Here is a 15,087-nt window from a genome sequence, read left to right as displayed (position 1 = left end):
GGTAGTCATGGATTAGGAAAAGGCTGGATGGAGGTCATCACCCTCTACAATGATTCTGTTAGAAGCTAGGCAACTAAAGGCATGGCTGGAACACCTCCTCTTCTGGGGGTTCAGCATAATAAGCTTTAGAATTAGAATGAGCTGGGAACAAAGGGAAAGCTGGGCAGGGCTTTGTACTTTCAACTCCTGAGCCAGCAGGTAAGGGGAACAAATAGGGTGGAGTCAAGATTCATGGAGCTGGGGTGCAGTAGCAGAAGCCTGGGGACAGCTGAAAGGCAGAAGTCCTCTTCCCAGCACAGACTACACCCACACAGACAATCTGAAAGGATTAATGTTTTATGTTTTCATATAAACTTTTTATATTAGACTGCATTTTATTATTGAAGACTTAGTTTCCCTTTTGGGGGGAGTACATGGTGGGATAGTGGCTGGCCTTGAACTTAGATAGAACTTCCTGAGTACTGAGATTACAGGTGAGAGTCACCACATTCAGGCTTAGAGAAAAAAATTTCCAGTGTTTTGAGACAAGATCTTAGTCCAGGCTATCTTAAACCCAGTATATAGCCAAGGGTGACTTTGTTCTTTTGATATTACTGTCTTCATCTCTAGAATGCTAGGATTCCAGATGCAGGTATTATATTCAGATTAAGCCCTTTTTAGATTTGCAGAAAAATGGCTGAGATAGTAGTAAGCATTCCAATATCCCTTCTCCCATATCACGAAAACACTTTATTTTTTTTTATTGGATATTTTCTTTATTTACATTTCAAATGCTTTCCCCTTTCCAAGACTCCCCTTTGGAAACCCCCTAAGCCATCCCCCCTCCCTCTGCCTCTATGAGGGTGCTCCCCCATCCACCCACCCACTCCTGTCTTCCTGCCCTGGCATTCCCCTACACTGGACATTGAACACCCTCAGGACCAAGGGTTTCTCCTCCCAACTGATGTCCAACAAGGCCATCCTCTGCCACATATGTGGCCAGTGCCATGGGTCCCTCCATGTGTACCCTATGTTTGGTGGTCCAATCCCCAGGAGCTCTGGGGTAGGTGGTCTGGCCTGTTGACACTGTTGCTCCCTCCATGGGGCTGCAACCCCCTCAGCTCCTTTAGTCCCATCTCCAACTCCTCCATCGGGGACCCCTGAGCTCAGTCCAATGGTTGGTTGTGAGCTTCTGCCTCTGTATGTCAAGCATAGCAGAGTTTCTCAGGACAGCCATATCAGGCTTCCATCAGCAAGCATTTCCAGACATCCACAATAGCATCCCAGAGATGCAGGGATGGTTTAATGTACAGAAATCCATCAACACAATCCACTATGTAAACAAACTCAAAAGAAAAAAAAACACATGATCATCTCATTAGATGCTAAAAAAGCATTTGACAAAATTCAACATCCCTTCACGTTAAAAGTCTTAGAAAGATCAGGAATTCAAGGCCCATACCTAAACATAGTAAAAGCAGTATACAGCAAACCAGTAGCCAACATCAAACTAAATGGAGAGAAACTTGAAGCAATCCCACTAAAATCAGGGACTAGACAAGGCTGCCCACTTTCTCCCTACCTATTCAATATAGTACTTGAATTCCTAACCAGAGTAATTAGACAACAAAAAGAGAACAAAGGGATACAAATTGGAAAGGAAGAAGTCAAAATATCACAAAAACGCTTATGGTACACTTAGTCCAATTAGTGAGTCAATAGAGGTCCGCTATCAAGTATAGTTCAGTTTATTTAGCTTTCTGCAGCATTTCTCTAAAGTTTCTTTGTTGTCCCAAGATCCCATCCAGGATACAACATTGACTTTGTCTATCATGATCACTGTGACTACGAGGAGTGCTTTGTTTGATGACTCTGACATTTCTGAGGAAAGCTGATGAAGGTAGAATACTAGCTAGGCCTTAGGTGTTTGTAGGAGCATGCTCATCCGTCCTTTGGGGTATCAGTACTCATAGCACCATTGGCCAGTGTTGACAATGGCTAACTCATGGAGATGTGTCATTAAAAGGACCCCTTCTCTTTCCACACTGCACTCTTTACAAGGAAAGTATCATGTCCTTCTCCGTGGGGCAATGTCAGTCACTTGCCATGTAGTGAGGCAGAACACCATGGCAAGGGAGCATGGCAATCCCATTTTGGCCAGAAAGCCACAAGAAGAGGTCCCCAACATTGTCTTCAAAGATACAGCTCAGAGACCTTACTTCCTGTCACTAAACCCTACCTTCTAAGGGTTCCACCCCTGTCCAGAGAATTATAGGCTAGGACCAAGTGTTTAATCCATAGCATTTGATAGACAGTTAACACAAACTTTTACGGACAGGAGCCGCTCTGGTGATTATGTCGCATTCTTCCTCACAGCACTTTTATTTATTCTCTGATATTTATTTATTAGTTAATAAATGATTTATTACAGTCTATTGTTGTTGGTTCTGTTTTGATATAGGGCCTTCCTGTGTAGCTTTGGCTGTCCTAGAACTTACTATATAAACCAGGCTGGCCTCAAAGTCACAGAGATCTTCCTATCTTTGCCTCCCCAGCACTGTTATTAAAGGTGTGTGCCGCCGGGCGTGGTGGTGCACACCTTTAATCCCAGCACCCAGGCAGAGGCAGGCGGATTTCTGAGTTCAAGGCCAGCCTGGTCTACAAAGTGAGTTCCAGGACAGCCAGAGCTATAAAGAGAAACCCTGTCTCGAAAAACAAAAACAAACAAACAAACAAAAAACCAAAAAAAAAAAAAAAAAAACCAAAAAACCTGTATGTTTAAAAAAAAAAAAGGTGTGTGCCACCACATCTGGCTCTCACTTGTTATTTTGAAACAGGGTCTTAACTATACAGCCCTAGCGAATCTGGAACTTGACATGTAGACCAGGTTGGTCTCAAGCTTCAATCTTTGAATGCTTCCTCTGTTTTTCTTTTTTCTCTTTTTCAGTCTGGAATCCCAGTCTATGGAATGTTCATGCTTTGAAATATTAATTAACCTAATCTAGATAATATCTCATAAGCATGCCCAGAGGCTTGTTTTTTTCCCAGTGGTTCTAGATCATGTCAAGTTGACAACCAATGTTAATTATCATGATCCCTTTTAAGTTTTATTATTTTTATATGTATGGGTGCTATGTCTGTGCACCTCTTGTGTGATTGAGGCCAGAAGAGGATATCTAATCCTCTGGAACTGGAGTTACAGATAGTTGTGAGCCAACATAGGGCCATTAAAAAAAGCTTCTTGGCTCTGTAGGGGGAAAGCCATGGGTTGATGCATGCTAGGCATGTGCTATACCACTTATCTTTTTTCCCAACCTACTTCTGTATCATGCACTTGTGTGCATGTACATGCCTGTTTGAGTACTTGCTTTCTGGCTGTATGCCCAGCTTATGCATTTCCTGTTGTGGATTTTGAATGAGCCATTTCTCCAAGGAGTCATTCATTGGAAATGCTCATTGCTATGGAGTGGTGTTTCTGGGCCTTCTCAGTAGACAGAGCAAGGAGACTTGCAAAAGTCATTACTCTGTACACTATATAAATAGACATGCATTAGTGTCTGCATTAAGCAGGAATTCAAAGTGATGTCTCTGACTTTAATCCATTGCCATGTGGACCAACCTAGCCTTGTCTCTTTGTTTCTCTAACTGCATTATATAGATCTAGTGGTCTTAGAATTGTTTTTTGTTTGTTTGTTTGTTTGTTTGTTTTGTTTTGTTTTCTTTGAGACAGGGTTTCTCTGTATAGCCCTAGCTGTCCTGGAACTCACTCTGTAGACCAGGCTAGCCTTGAACTCAGAAATTCTCCTGCCTCTGCTTCCCAAGTGCTGTGATTAAAGGTGTACGCCACCACTGCCCAGTGGTTTAGAATTGTGTTAACTCATACTCTCCCACTGCACCTCATCTGCCTTTAGTATTTTTAAAGACTATGTAAATCAGGCTAGTCTCAAACTCTTAAAAGATCTGCTTGCTTCTGTTTCCTGAGTGTCTGAATTAAAGATGAGCATGTGCCACCATACCCATCTGCTTTTAGGGTTTTTTTAATGTGTACTTACAAGTTTGTGTGTGTGTGTGTGTGCGCGCACGCACGCACGCACGCACGCGCACAGAGGCCAAAAATCAATCCCACCTTATTTATTTACAGTTCTTAAATACATTCATTCATTCATTCATTCATTATTTATTTATTTATTTATTTATTGTGTGTCTGTGTATGCCATGTCAAACATATGGACGGGATAGAACCATTGGTTCTCTCTCTTCCATGTGGGGATGAAAGTCAGGCCATTGGACTTGGTATCAAGCACCAGCCAAACCATCTTGCTGGCCCTCCACTTTATTTTATTTATTTATTTATTTTGAGGCAAATTTTCTCACTGAACTTGTGCCTACTTTATGGTCACCAAGTCCCACAGATCTTCCTGTCTTTGCCTTCCCAGAACTGAGATTACAGACATGCACTGACTTTTTGTTTGTTTGGTTTGGTTTGGTTTGGTTTTGTTTTTTGAGACAGGGTTTCTCTGTGTAGTCCTGGCTGTCCTGGAACTCACTCTGTAGACCAGGCTGGCCTCGAACTCAGAAATCTGCCTGCCTCTGCCTCCCGAGTGCTGGGATTAAAGGCGCACACCACCACGCCCGGCCTGCACTTAGTCTTATGCATCTGTTCTTGTGTACAGTGACATAAATCAATCCTTTCCTCTGCTTCAGATATGTATATACATGTGTGGCACAGTTAAGCTCTTTTTGTTACAATCTGCACTTTATACTGTGACCCCTCTACCTCCTAGAAGATCATCAGGGCTTGTATACACTGCAGTTCCATCTTCCACTGTCAAGACATTTCTGCTGAATGTCAACCCTCTACCATGACATCACCAGACAGAATGGTTTTGCTGCTTTCAAAATCCCCTTTGCTTTCCCTAGTAAAACACTGTTCTTTCTCACTCCCTGATGACTTCTGATTTGTTTCTTGTCTCAATAGTTTTTGCCCTTTCTGACATGTTCTACAAATGGAGCCTATTGTATGTAGTTTGTTTATTTCACCTATCAGTATGTTATTTGCCTATTTGTGGGTGGGGGCAAGGTATTCTAGGCTGACATCAAACTTGCTGTGTACCTGAGGATTACCTTGAACTACAGTCTTCTTGCCTCTATTTCCTCATTCTGTGTGATACCATGCCTGGCTCAGCAAAACATTTTGAAGACTTATTAGTTCCTCTGTGTCGTTGTATTGTTCTTTCCTTCTTCCTCACTGACAAGTTTTCCTTTGAGCTACTAAGGCCTATCCTGCTTTCTTCCAGTCTTCACTAATTATGAATAAAGCTGCTGGGTTTTATGTGGACATAAGATTTCACATATGTGTCATAAACACCAAGGACTATTATCACTGGGTCATATGGTAAAAGCAAGTTTAGCTTCATTAGAAATTGTCAAGCTCATGTCTCTGGCTGCATATGTATGAGAATATGGCCCAGTCGGCCATCATTGGGAAGAGAGACCCCTTGGTCTTGCAAACTTTATATGCCTCAGTACATGGGAAAGCCAGGGCCAAGAAGTGGAAGTGGGTAGGTAGGGGAGTGAGAGGGGGTCTGGGGGACTTTTGGGATAGCATTGGAAATGTAAATGAAGAAAATACCTAATTAAAAAAAAAAGAAATTGTCAAGCCTCTTCCAGGCAGTGGTGGCACATGCCTTTAATCCCATCACTCTGAAGGCAAAGGTAGAAGGGTCGCTTGAGTCCAAGGCCAGCCTGTTCTATATCACAAGTTCCAGGGTAACCAGGGCTACATAGAGAAACCCTGTCTTGAAAAAAACAACAAAATTGCCAAGCCAGGTGGAGTGGCACCAAACAAGATGAAATTGATTAAAAAAAGAAGAAGAAGAAAATAAAATAAAAAGGAAAGATAGGAAGGAAGGAAGAAAGAAAGGAAGGAAGGAAGGAAGGAAGGAAGGAAGGAAGGAAGAAAGAAAGAAAGAAAGAAAGAAAGAAAGAAAGAAACGTCCAAAGTGGCTGTTACAGTTTTCATTCCCATTGGCATCGGATGACTGTCTCACTGTCCCTGCCAACATTACCTGTTATCAGTGTTCTGGGTTTTTGGCCATTTTAAGAGGTATCTAAGAACATCATGAAATTTGGTAGTGAGATATGGTGGTAAACACTTTTTTTAAATGTGTATTTGCTTGTTGCATTTCTTTGGTGAATTGTCTCTTCAGAGGTTTGGCTTGTTTTTAAAAATTGGATTGTTCATTTTCTTATTTGAGTTCTCTTGTGTACTTTGGATAATATTGGGTAGATTTGGGAAAACTTGGGGGGCAGGGTGAGTATATTCAAAATGTATTACATTTCCAAAGAATTCATAAAAATATGATTTAAAATATTTATCTTGTTTTTAATTATGTATATGGAGGGGTGTTGGGTTGTGCTGCTTATAAGTACCTATAGAGACCACAAGAGGGCATTGTATCATCTAGAGCTAGAATAGATAAGCAGTTATGAGGTACCCTATGTGAATACTGGGAGAAGGGCTCAGGTCCTATGGAAGAGCAACAAGCCTTAAAAATAGCTAAGTCATCTCTCCAACAACTTCAGTTAATTTTCAAAGTTCTCTATTCACTGCTGCTACACATATATGTATCTTGAAATTGACATACACAGTACTTCAATGATTATCTAAATGTTTGCAAAGGTCACAATTACGGAATGCATAATTACAAATTTTAGATGAGAATGGTCCCCATAGGTTCCAATTTGAATACTTGGGTCCCATTGGTGAAACTGTTTGGAAAGGATTAGAAGTTGATGTTGTTGGAGGAGGTGTGTTAAGGGGGCAGGACTTTGAGGTTTCAAAAGACTCACATCCTTCCCACTATCTCTCCCTCTTTCTGCCTCCTATTTGTGGATCAAGATCTGGGCTCTGAGCTAGTGCACCAGTTCCATGCCTGCCCCTCTGCTGTTACTATTCCCAACATAATGGTCATGGACTCTAACCCTCTGAAACCATAAGTCCTAAGTTAATTAAACTTATAAAAAAGTTACCTTGGTCATGGTGTTTTATTACAGCAATACAAAAGTACACAAGACAAGTGGTGTCAACCAAAAACTAGGATACCATTTTTTAAAATAGGGTGTCATTTAACTGAAGCTGACCTGGAGCTCTAGCCTCCACTACCCAAGTGTTGGGATTGCAGGAATGCATCATCACGCCCAACTTATGACATCATTTCTGTATATGGGGGTCTCAGTATGTTGCTTAGGCAGCCCTTGAAATCTTGGGCAGAAGTGATTCTCCTCTTCAGTCTTCCAGGTAGCCAGGACTACGGGCCACTTACTTGCATGTGGTATTTTTCACATGAGTCTAAACATTTACAAATTGCTTCATGAGGACTGAGAATGGAGCTCAGTTGGCAGAGTTCAAGCCTAACATATACAAACCCCTGGGTTACAACCCCAGCACTGCATAAGAAGGGGCCTGATGATATAGGACTATAATCCCAGCACTTGGAGGCAGAAGTATGAGGACCAGAGGTTCAAGGTCATCTTCATTTATATACTGAGTTCAAGGCCAGCTTGGAATACATGACATCCTGTCTCAATAACAAATAAACAAAACCCCCATATCCTAGTTAGGGTTTCTATTGCTGCAACAAAACAGCATCATCTAGGGGGCTGGAGAATGGCTCAGAGGTTAAGAGCACTGACTGCTCTTCCAAAGGTCCTGAGTTCAAATGCAGCAACCACACGGTGGCTCACAACCATCTGTAATGAGATCTGATGCTCTCTTCTGGGGTTTCTGAAGACAGCTACAGTGTACTTACATATAATAAATCTAAACAAACAAACAAACAAACAAACAACCCCACCATCATCAAAGCAACTTGGGAAGGAAAGGGTTTGTTTGGCTTATACTTCCAGGTAACAGTTCATCACTGAAGGAAGCCAGGACAGCAATTCAAGCAGGATAGGAACCTGAAGGTAGGAGCTGCTGCAGAGGCCATAGAGGAGTGCTGCTTACTGACTTGCTCCCCATGGCTTGTTTAGCCTGCTTTCTTATAGCACCCAGGACCACCAGTTCAGGGATGGTACCAATCACAAAGGGCTGAGTCCTGCCTCATCATTTACTAATTAAGAAAATGCCCTACAGCAGGATGTTACGGAGATATTTTCTCAACCGAGTTTCTGTCCTTTTAGATAATTCTAGCTTGTGTCAAGCTGACATAAAACTAGCCAGCATACCACACAACAACAAAAAAGAAAAATTTAAACCCCCAAAGAAACAAAATCACATCATGTGCAGATACTCATCCTTAGATCAGGAAATAGGACCTTTAGTTGGCATTTGCTGCTCCCCAGGAGTCTCTGAGCCTTCTTATCTTGCTCAGTGTGGACAGTTTCCAGTTATTCAGAAACAAGTGTATGTATGTGATACATTTGTGAAATATAATATTTGCAAAATAGCAGTTATTTTACTTTTTTTGCTTTTCATGACTCTCTGTCTTAATCATCATCAGGGTGTGAGACATTCTGGGGCTTTGGAGACCTGCAGGGATCTGCACAAGAGCTGCATGTCCTGTTGTTCCCCTTCAGTTCCCCTCTTTTTCATGACACCTGATCAGGTGGACAGGATTGTATCTAGGCTCAGTTAACTGAGAGAGGCAACTGGAAAAGGTCAGGAGGCAGGAGCTCAGAACACTAGAGTCAACAAGCTACCTTTAGTCTCTGTGATTTGGCAGAGGCCTTGCAACCCAGCCTTGTCTGGATTGTGCCCCTGTGACAGTCAGTAGACCTTCCTTGCAGGAAAGACACAGAGCTATAATAGGACTGGATGGGGGTGAGGGTGCTATGGAGGAATCCTCAAAATTTTGGGTGAAAGTTTACCTCAGTATTTCCTGAATGCCTCACCTGGGCTGTGTCGGTTGCTTTAGGGAAGAAGACCTGGCAAGGTGATTTGCAGTGGCAGGTGCTCTGAAGAGGGGACAGAGTCATGACCTACAGAACTGGCAGGCAGAGGCAGCAGAGGCCTGTCTGAGAAGGCAGTATGCCAGACTAATTAATGGAATGACAGCTAAACTGAGTAGACATCTGGGCAAAGACGATCAGTGGATGCAAAGGCTAGGGGGCAGGTGCAGAGGAGGTTGAAGACTGGAAGAGAGTTGGAGAAAAAGGCCAGAGAGTCATCAGACTCCTACTCTGCCAAAGACTCCTACTCTGCCAGGGAGTGGCATATGTGCCTCCGGGAGCCACATAACCCCAGCGAAGAGAATGATGTGCAAAAGGGGGGGGGGGGGCAGGAGGTAAGGCTGGAAGCAATGGGAGCCAGCTGGTAGAGACTTGGATATGCTGGCATCAAGGTTTCAGGGGCTGGCAGGGACTAGGAAGAGACTGCTGCGTAGCAAATGGCTTGGATAATCTGTTTGTGGACATCATATCAGAACAAGGAAGGCACACCCAGGCCTATGCATGGCAACACTTGTGGACAAAGTCACCATTGTTGCAAAGGCCCTGGGGCCACTCACTTGGCTACCAGACCACTGGAGCACCCAGTAATCAGCAAGCATAACTAAGGAGTTGGACAGTGGTGGCCAGAACCCGGGAATTGCCTTACAAGGCTCTCTGCAGTGCTGCGGCCACAGCCACCGCGTGCTCGGCTGCCCAGGGCTCGCGGGGCCGCGCGCGGAGGGGGCGGGGCCGGCGGGGCGCGGGCGGGGGGCTCCGCGGCGACACAACAGCTACTGCGCTAGGAGACATTGCGGCGGCGGCAGCGGCGGTGGCAGCAGCTGCAGGTCCGCACCACCCCCACTCTGGACTAGGGGCAAGCAGGCGAGCGGGGGCGGGTGGGCTGGGGCGTACAGGGCCCAGGCCAACAGGCACCTTAGCTCCATAGCCCACCCTCCTCACGCACACCTGTGACGCCCGGCGCGCCCCCTGCCCGTACGCGCGCGGCCCACGCAGCTCTGGACACAGGCGGCCGAGGTTGCGGAGTCCCTCCACTCCGAGGCGCCAGGGGCCAAGCAGCGATTAGGTGGCTGCGTGGGTGACTGTGGTCGTGACAGGTGGCTGCAAGCAGGGTCGCAGGTGCATTCGAGCGGGTTGGTGGCCTACGTGGTGTGTGCTTGAGCTGAGCCACCGTGGAAGGTCTGCTGGGGGAGGGGTACGGGCCTTATGGGTGGAGGTGGGCCTAATGAACCAGGATATGAGTGTATGGAGCCTTCTGGAAAATAGCCGGCAGTTCTGGCTTAATGTGTGGAGGCAGAAAGGGGGTGTCATAGTGTTGGTGGCCAACATTACGTGTGCTCCGGATGCTGGAGTGCGGGGGTGGGGTGGAGGGTGGGAAACATAGGTTGGCAGCAGCATACCTCGGTGGGAAGCCTGCATGCAGTGCTCTGCCTCAGTGGGAGTGTGTGTGTGTGGCCCTGGGCGGGAGGAGTAAGGTGTACTTGGGCTTGGGAGTGGGTGACTCCATCTTGAGTTGGGGGACTATTTGGCTTGGTGGGCAAGGGAGCTGCTCGTTGCCAAGGGGCCTCGCTCCACCCCCCACCACCCCACCCCCAGACATGCTGCTGCTCAAGAAACAGACGGAGGACATCAGCAGTGTCTATGAGATCCGGGAGAAGCTGGGCTCGTGAGTGTGCATGCTGGGCTGTGGGCGTGAGTGCTTGTGTATGTGGGGCATATGCACATGTGAGCAAATGTGCGAAGGAGCTTGTGAATGGTGTGTGTGTGTGTGTGTGGCGTGGTATGAGTGTGAACATGGGGGTAAATTGTGAGGTATGCTGTTGTCTGTGTGGGAGGTGGTGTGTGAATGTGTCAGTGTATGTCAACCTATGTGAGGTGGTGTGGGGATATGTGTGTGCACACTTGTGTGGGTGTGTGTTAGGGTGGGTGGTATGGCTTGAGCACCTCCTCCATTTTGCTCTTCATCCTCCTCTCACTGACACCTTCTCCCTCTTTTCTTGCCTTCCACCATCTGGCTCTGCGGCAGGGGTGCCTTCTCTGAGGTGATGCTGGCCCAGGAAAGGGGCTCTGCTCATCTTGTGGCCCTCAAGTGCATTCCCAAGAAAGCACTTCGGGGCAAGGAGGCCCTGGTGGAGAATGAGATCGCGGTACTTCGCAGGTGTGCCCACTTCCCCCTTGGGCTGGGGAGACCTGTGGCCAGCCAGGCTGAGTCCTCTGGACTCATTAGGCCTGGTTGCCAATCTTCGGGGGTGGGGGTGGGGTAGGGGTGGGGCTTAGGCGTCTCTTCCCCTTTGCGGCTGCATGTCTCCATGGCAACCTTAGAGGCACCCAATCCATCTGTGCTTTATATCTGGCCCACAGAAATATGTGTTCTAGGAAGGTCCAAGCTAGTCAGGGCAGGGGTTGGTAGGGAATGGGGGGCCAGGTGAAGGAAGAGAAGAGGAAGAAGGCTCAGGACAGAGCTCTTCCAGATGAAGAAGCTCCAGTGATCCATCAGGAGCCTTTTCTCTGTTTCAGAATCAGCCATCCCAACATTGTGGCTCTGGAGGACGTCCATGAGAGTCCTTCTCATCTCTACTTGGCCATGGAGCTGTGAGGAGGGCTTCTGGGGGGCTGGGCAGAAGGGGTGCAATGTCCAAATCTATCCCTGGGTCACTTGACCTCCTACCTTGTTCCTTCCACCTCCAGGGTAACAGGTGGTGAACTGTTTGACCGCATCATGGAGCGGGGCTCCTACACAGAGAAGGACGCCAGCCACCTTGTAGGGCAGGTCCTTGGCGCTGTCTCCTACCTTCATAGCCTGGGCATCGTGCACCGGGACCTCAAGGTGCCTGGCTGTGCCTCCACCCTATCCCACTTACATTTGGACTTGAGTGTCATTTTTCTCAATGCTCACTTCAGTCTGGATCCCAGGAAATTAAGGATGCTGAGGACCACCCTATCCCAATGCCCAAGCCATTCTCAGACTCATAGGCCTTTTCCCTGGTCCCATGTGTCAACAGCCTGAAAACCTCCTCTATGCCACACCTTTTGAGGACTCCAAGATCATGGTCTCTGACTTTGGCCTGTCCAAAATACAAGCTGGCAACATGCTAGGCACAGCCTGTGGGACCCCAGGATATGTGGGTAAGAGGGAAGCACTCTAAGGCTCACTGTGGTGGGGAGGGAGCTGGTGACCCAGGGGATGCCAAGGCTCCAGGAACTGGGGCAGCTGCTGCCTATGGCAGTCTATTCCTGGGGCTGAATAGGTACACCAGGTGGCCCTCAAGGGCATGCCATGTGTGCGTGCTTGTGCAGACATGTTTGTCTGTCTGTCTGCCTCTGGCCGCCAGCCCCAGAGCTCCTGGAGCAGAAACCCTACGGGAAGGCCGTAGATGTGTGGGCCCTGGGTGTCATCTCCTACATCCTGTGAGTGACCGCTGTGACGGCTCAACTCCTACCTGCCTGTCCCTGCTGGGTTGGGGAGGGGTGGACAACTGGGTGATTCATCTGTGGGTGCCAGGCTGTGTGGGTACCCCCCCTTCTATGATGAGAGCGATCCTGAACTCTTCAGCCAGATTCTGAGGGCCAGCTATGAGTTTGACTCCCCCTTTTGGGATGACATCTCAGAATCAGGTGAGTGCAAGGCTGGCCCTATCCTGGGGACTGACAAAGGGAACGAGGGACAGGGCAGACTAACCTTGCCCACTGCTCCAGCCAAAGACTTCATTCGCCACCTTCTGGAACGTGATCCCCAGAAGAGGTTCACCTGCCAGCAGGCCCTACAGCATCTTTGGTGAGTGGGATACCTGGCATGTGGCACAGGGGCAGGAGTGACACCTGTGCTGACTCCCAACTGTCCTCTAGGATCTCTGGGGATGCAGCCTTCGATAGGGACATCCTGGGTTCTGTCAGTGAGCAGATCCAGAAGAATTTTGCCAGGACCCACTGGAAGGTGAGCTTAGAGAGAGACCTTACTGGTCTTGATGGTGGTCTTAGAATTGGTCTTGGTGCTGGGTCCAGCTTGGCCTGACCCTGTTCTTTTCCCATAGCGTGCATTCAATGCCACATCATTCCTACGTCACATCCGTAAGCTGGGACAAAGCCCAGAGGGTGAGGAGGCCTCCAGGCAGTGTATGACCCGTCATAGCCACCCAGGCCTTGGGACTAGCCAGTCCCCCAAGTGGTGAAAACCAGGTGTGTGGACCCTGCACCCTCTGGGAACTAACTTCTTAGGGGGCCCAGGGGGTGGCAATGAACTAAGTGGGATCTGGAGAGACAAGGGCAGAGTATCAGAGAAGGAGAAGCTAGGCAGAGGGATACATCAGGCCTCTTATGCTAGTAGGATAGGGGCATGACCCTATGGAGTCTCTATGAAAGGAAAGCAAAAGCTTGAGTAAGATTCTATGAAGGACTTGGGAAATCTGGGCACCTCTTGAACCTGTCTTCCTCTGCTTCTTTCTCTTTCCCACCACCCCAGGTAGATGCCAAGGAAGGCCAAGTGGACTGACTCCCGGTTTTTCTTTCCTCCAGCCCTTTTGGTCTCTTTCCTGGATCCTTGTCCTCCAGACTGGCCTCTGCTGGAAAGTCTGAGACTGGGTGTGATGCATGGCACTAGGGTACGGGGCTTCCCCAGTATGTCCCCCAGCCTCTATTCTTACCTATGGTGGAGGCTCCCTTTCCCATGTCGCTGCCACCCTCTATGGAAACTGAGGAGGTGTTCAAAAGTGGACTTGGGAGCCATCCTTCCTGCACCTTGCACGAACACATGCATTGTGTGGCTGTTCTGTGCTTTGCTGACTGTGGGTGGTCCTGCTTGTGTTGTGGCCCTTTAGTTCCTCCTTTTCCTAACCAATAAAGACAAACAGAACCATGCTCTGGTGCTGAACTGGGTGTGGGATGAGCATGGGGTTGTGGGTCACCTCAAGGAAGGATATGAAGGAAGCAAGTCCACTGCCAGTGGGTCTGCACTGGGTCTTGTGCTCTGCTTCTTGTACCTCTCCTCGCTTCGATCATGGCATAGGCACTCTGGATTATTCAAGTACTTCCTGATTCTGACTGTCAGAGTGCTGCCAGCAAGAGGCTGCCTGGCTGGTTGCTCTGGGCCTGAGAGAAAATGGACACCAGCAAGGTCTACTGGGCTGCCAGCAGGGGGCAATGGCAGGAGGCATAATTCAGCAACAGCAATCTGCTCCTGAGTCCCCATCTTGGGCTGGAAAGGTCTTGAAAGTGACCAGAGTTCGGGATATTTTCCTCCACTGCTACTTCTAGTGACCCTATTTGCCACCAGTAGGCCAGAATTCCAGAAGCCTGTCTTGCTGGGCTCAGTCAGGGGTAGGTCTCAGCCAGAGTTTAATGGAGGCTTTCCTTCCTCTTTCTCTCTTGCTCTAGCTTCTAGTGTGTGAGGTGGATGACAGAGCCTGATTGGGCTGTGTGTGTGAGAAGTGTCATTTTGTCAAATTTTTGGATTCAAAGGGAGGCACTGAGACCCAAGAGAGTGCTGGCCTGGGTTTCTGGGCCAGAGACTACTCTGGGTTTCAGGATTGGAGCCAGGTGGTCTAGAAGCAAGTGGACAGCTTCCTCCTCTGTCCTCATGGTCACCTCAGGCCATTCTGTGCTTCAGGCTTTGGACCATGTATCCTGACATGTTTGCCCAGTGTCCTGACCCTATAGGGTCACTGGAGGGAAACCTTAGACACTTGGTACCAAAAAATGGGCTCAGCATCTTGACTTACTCACCTTCAGTGACCTGTTCTTGGACCTCGTTGTCTTTTGTCACCTTTTCCAGTCTCTTTTTGGATGCCCTATGTACGTCATCTTTTCCTTCAGTCACATAGGACACCTATCCATTCTTATTTTGTTGAAGCAGTACTGATTGAACTTCTACTCAGCAGGGGGAGGCTCTTAGTGGGTGATGTGGGTAGGTTTTTTTTTTTTTTTTTTCGAGACAGGGTTTCTCTGTATAGCCCTGGCTGTCCTGGAACTCACTCTGTAGACCAGGCTGGCCTCGAACTCAAAAATCCGCCTGCCTCTGCCTCCCAAGTGCTGGGATTAAAGATGTGTGCCACCACGCCCGGCTTGATGTGGGTAGTTTTTTTTTTTTTTTTTTTAAGATTTATTTATTTATTATATGTAAGTACACTGTAGCTGTCTTCAGACACTCCAGAAGAGGGCATCAGA

General features: G+C 47.5%; 1 protein-coding gene across 11 annotated transcripts; it reads left to right on the top strand.

Moving 5' to 3' along the window:
• The first annotated feature begins 9,656 nt into the window (after positions 1 to 9,656).
• Pnck (pregnancy upregulated non-ubiquitously expressed CaM kinase) lies at positions 9,657 to 13,782 on the top strand. Of its 11 annotated transcripts, none has more exons than XM_011247692.3 (12): positions 9,657 to 9,755; positions 10,525 to 10,594; positions 10,955 to 11,086; positions 11,446 to 11,520; positions 11,617 to 11,755; positions 11,931 to 12,054; positions 12,261 to 12,336; positions 12,431 to 12,543; positions 12,625 to 12,703; positions 12,775 to 12,862; positions 12,960 to 13,104; positions 13,441 to 13,782. In XM_011247692.3, exons 2-11 carry the CDS (start codon positions 10,527 to 10,529, stop codon positions 13,095 to 13,097), a joined length of 1,032 nt encoding a protein of 343 aa, XP_011245994.1. In that variant the 5' UTR covers positions 9,657 to 9,755; positions 10,525 to 10,526; the 3' UTR covers positions 13,098 to 13,104; positions 13,441 to 13,782. The 11 variants fall into 11 exon arrangements, 7 of the variants coding, with proteins under 7 accessions (XP_011245994.1, NP_001186281.1, XP_030107390.1 ...); NM_001199352.1 differs by having other exon boundaries at positions 9,704 to 9,755; positions 13,388 to 13,782; XM_030251530.1 differs by lacking the exon at positions 9,657 to 9,755 and adding an exon at positions 9,777 to 10,107.
• Positions 13,783 to 15,087: the final 1,305 nt, after the last annotated feature.

Source organism: Mus musculus, chromosome X (genome assembly GCF_000001635.26).
Source record: "Mus musculus strain C57BL/6J chromosome X, GRCm38.p6 C57BL/6J".
Taxonomy (NCBI): Eukaryota; Metazoa; Chordata; class Mammalia; order Rodentia; family Muridae; genus Mus; species Mus musculus.
This window is presented reverse-complemented; position numbering and strand designations above follow the sequence as displayed.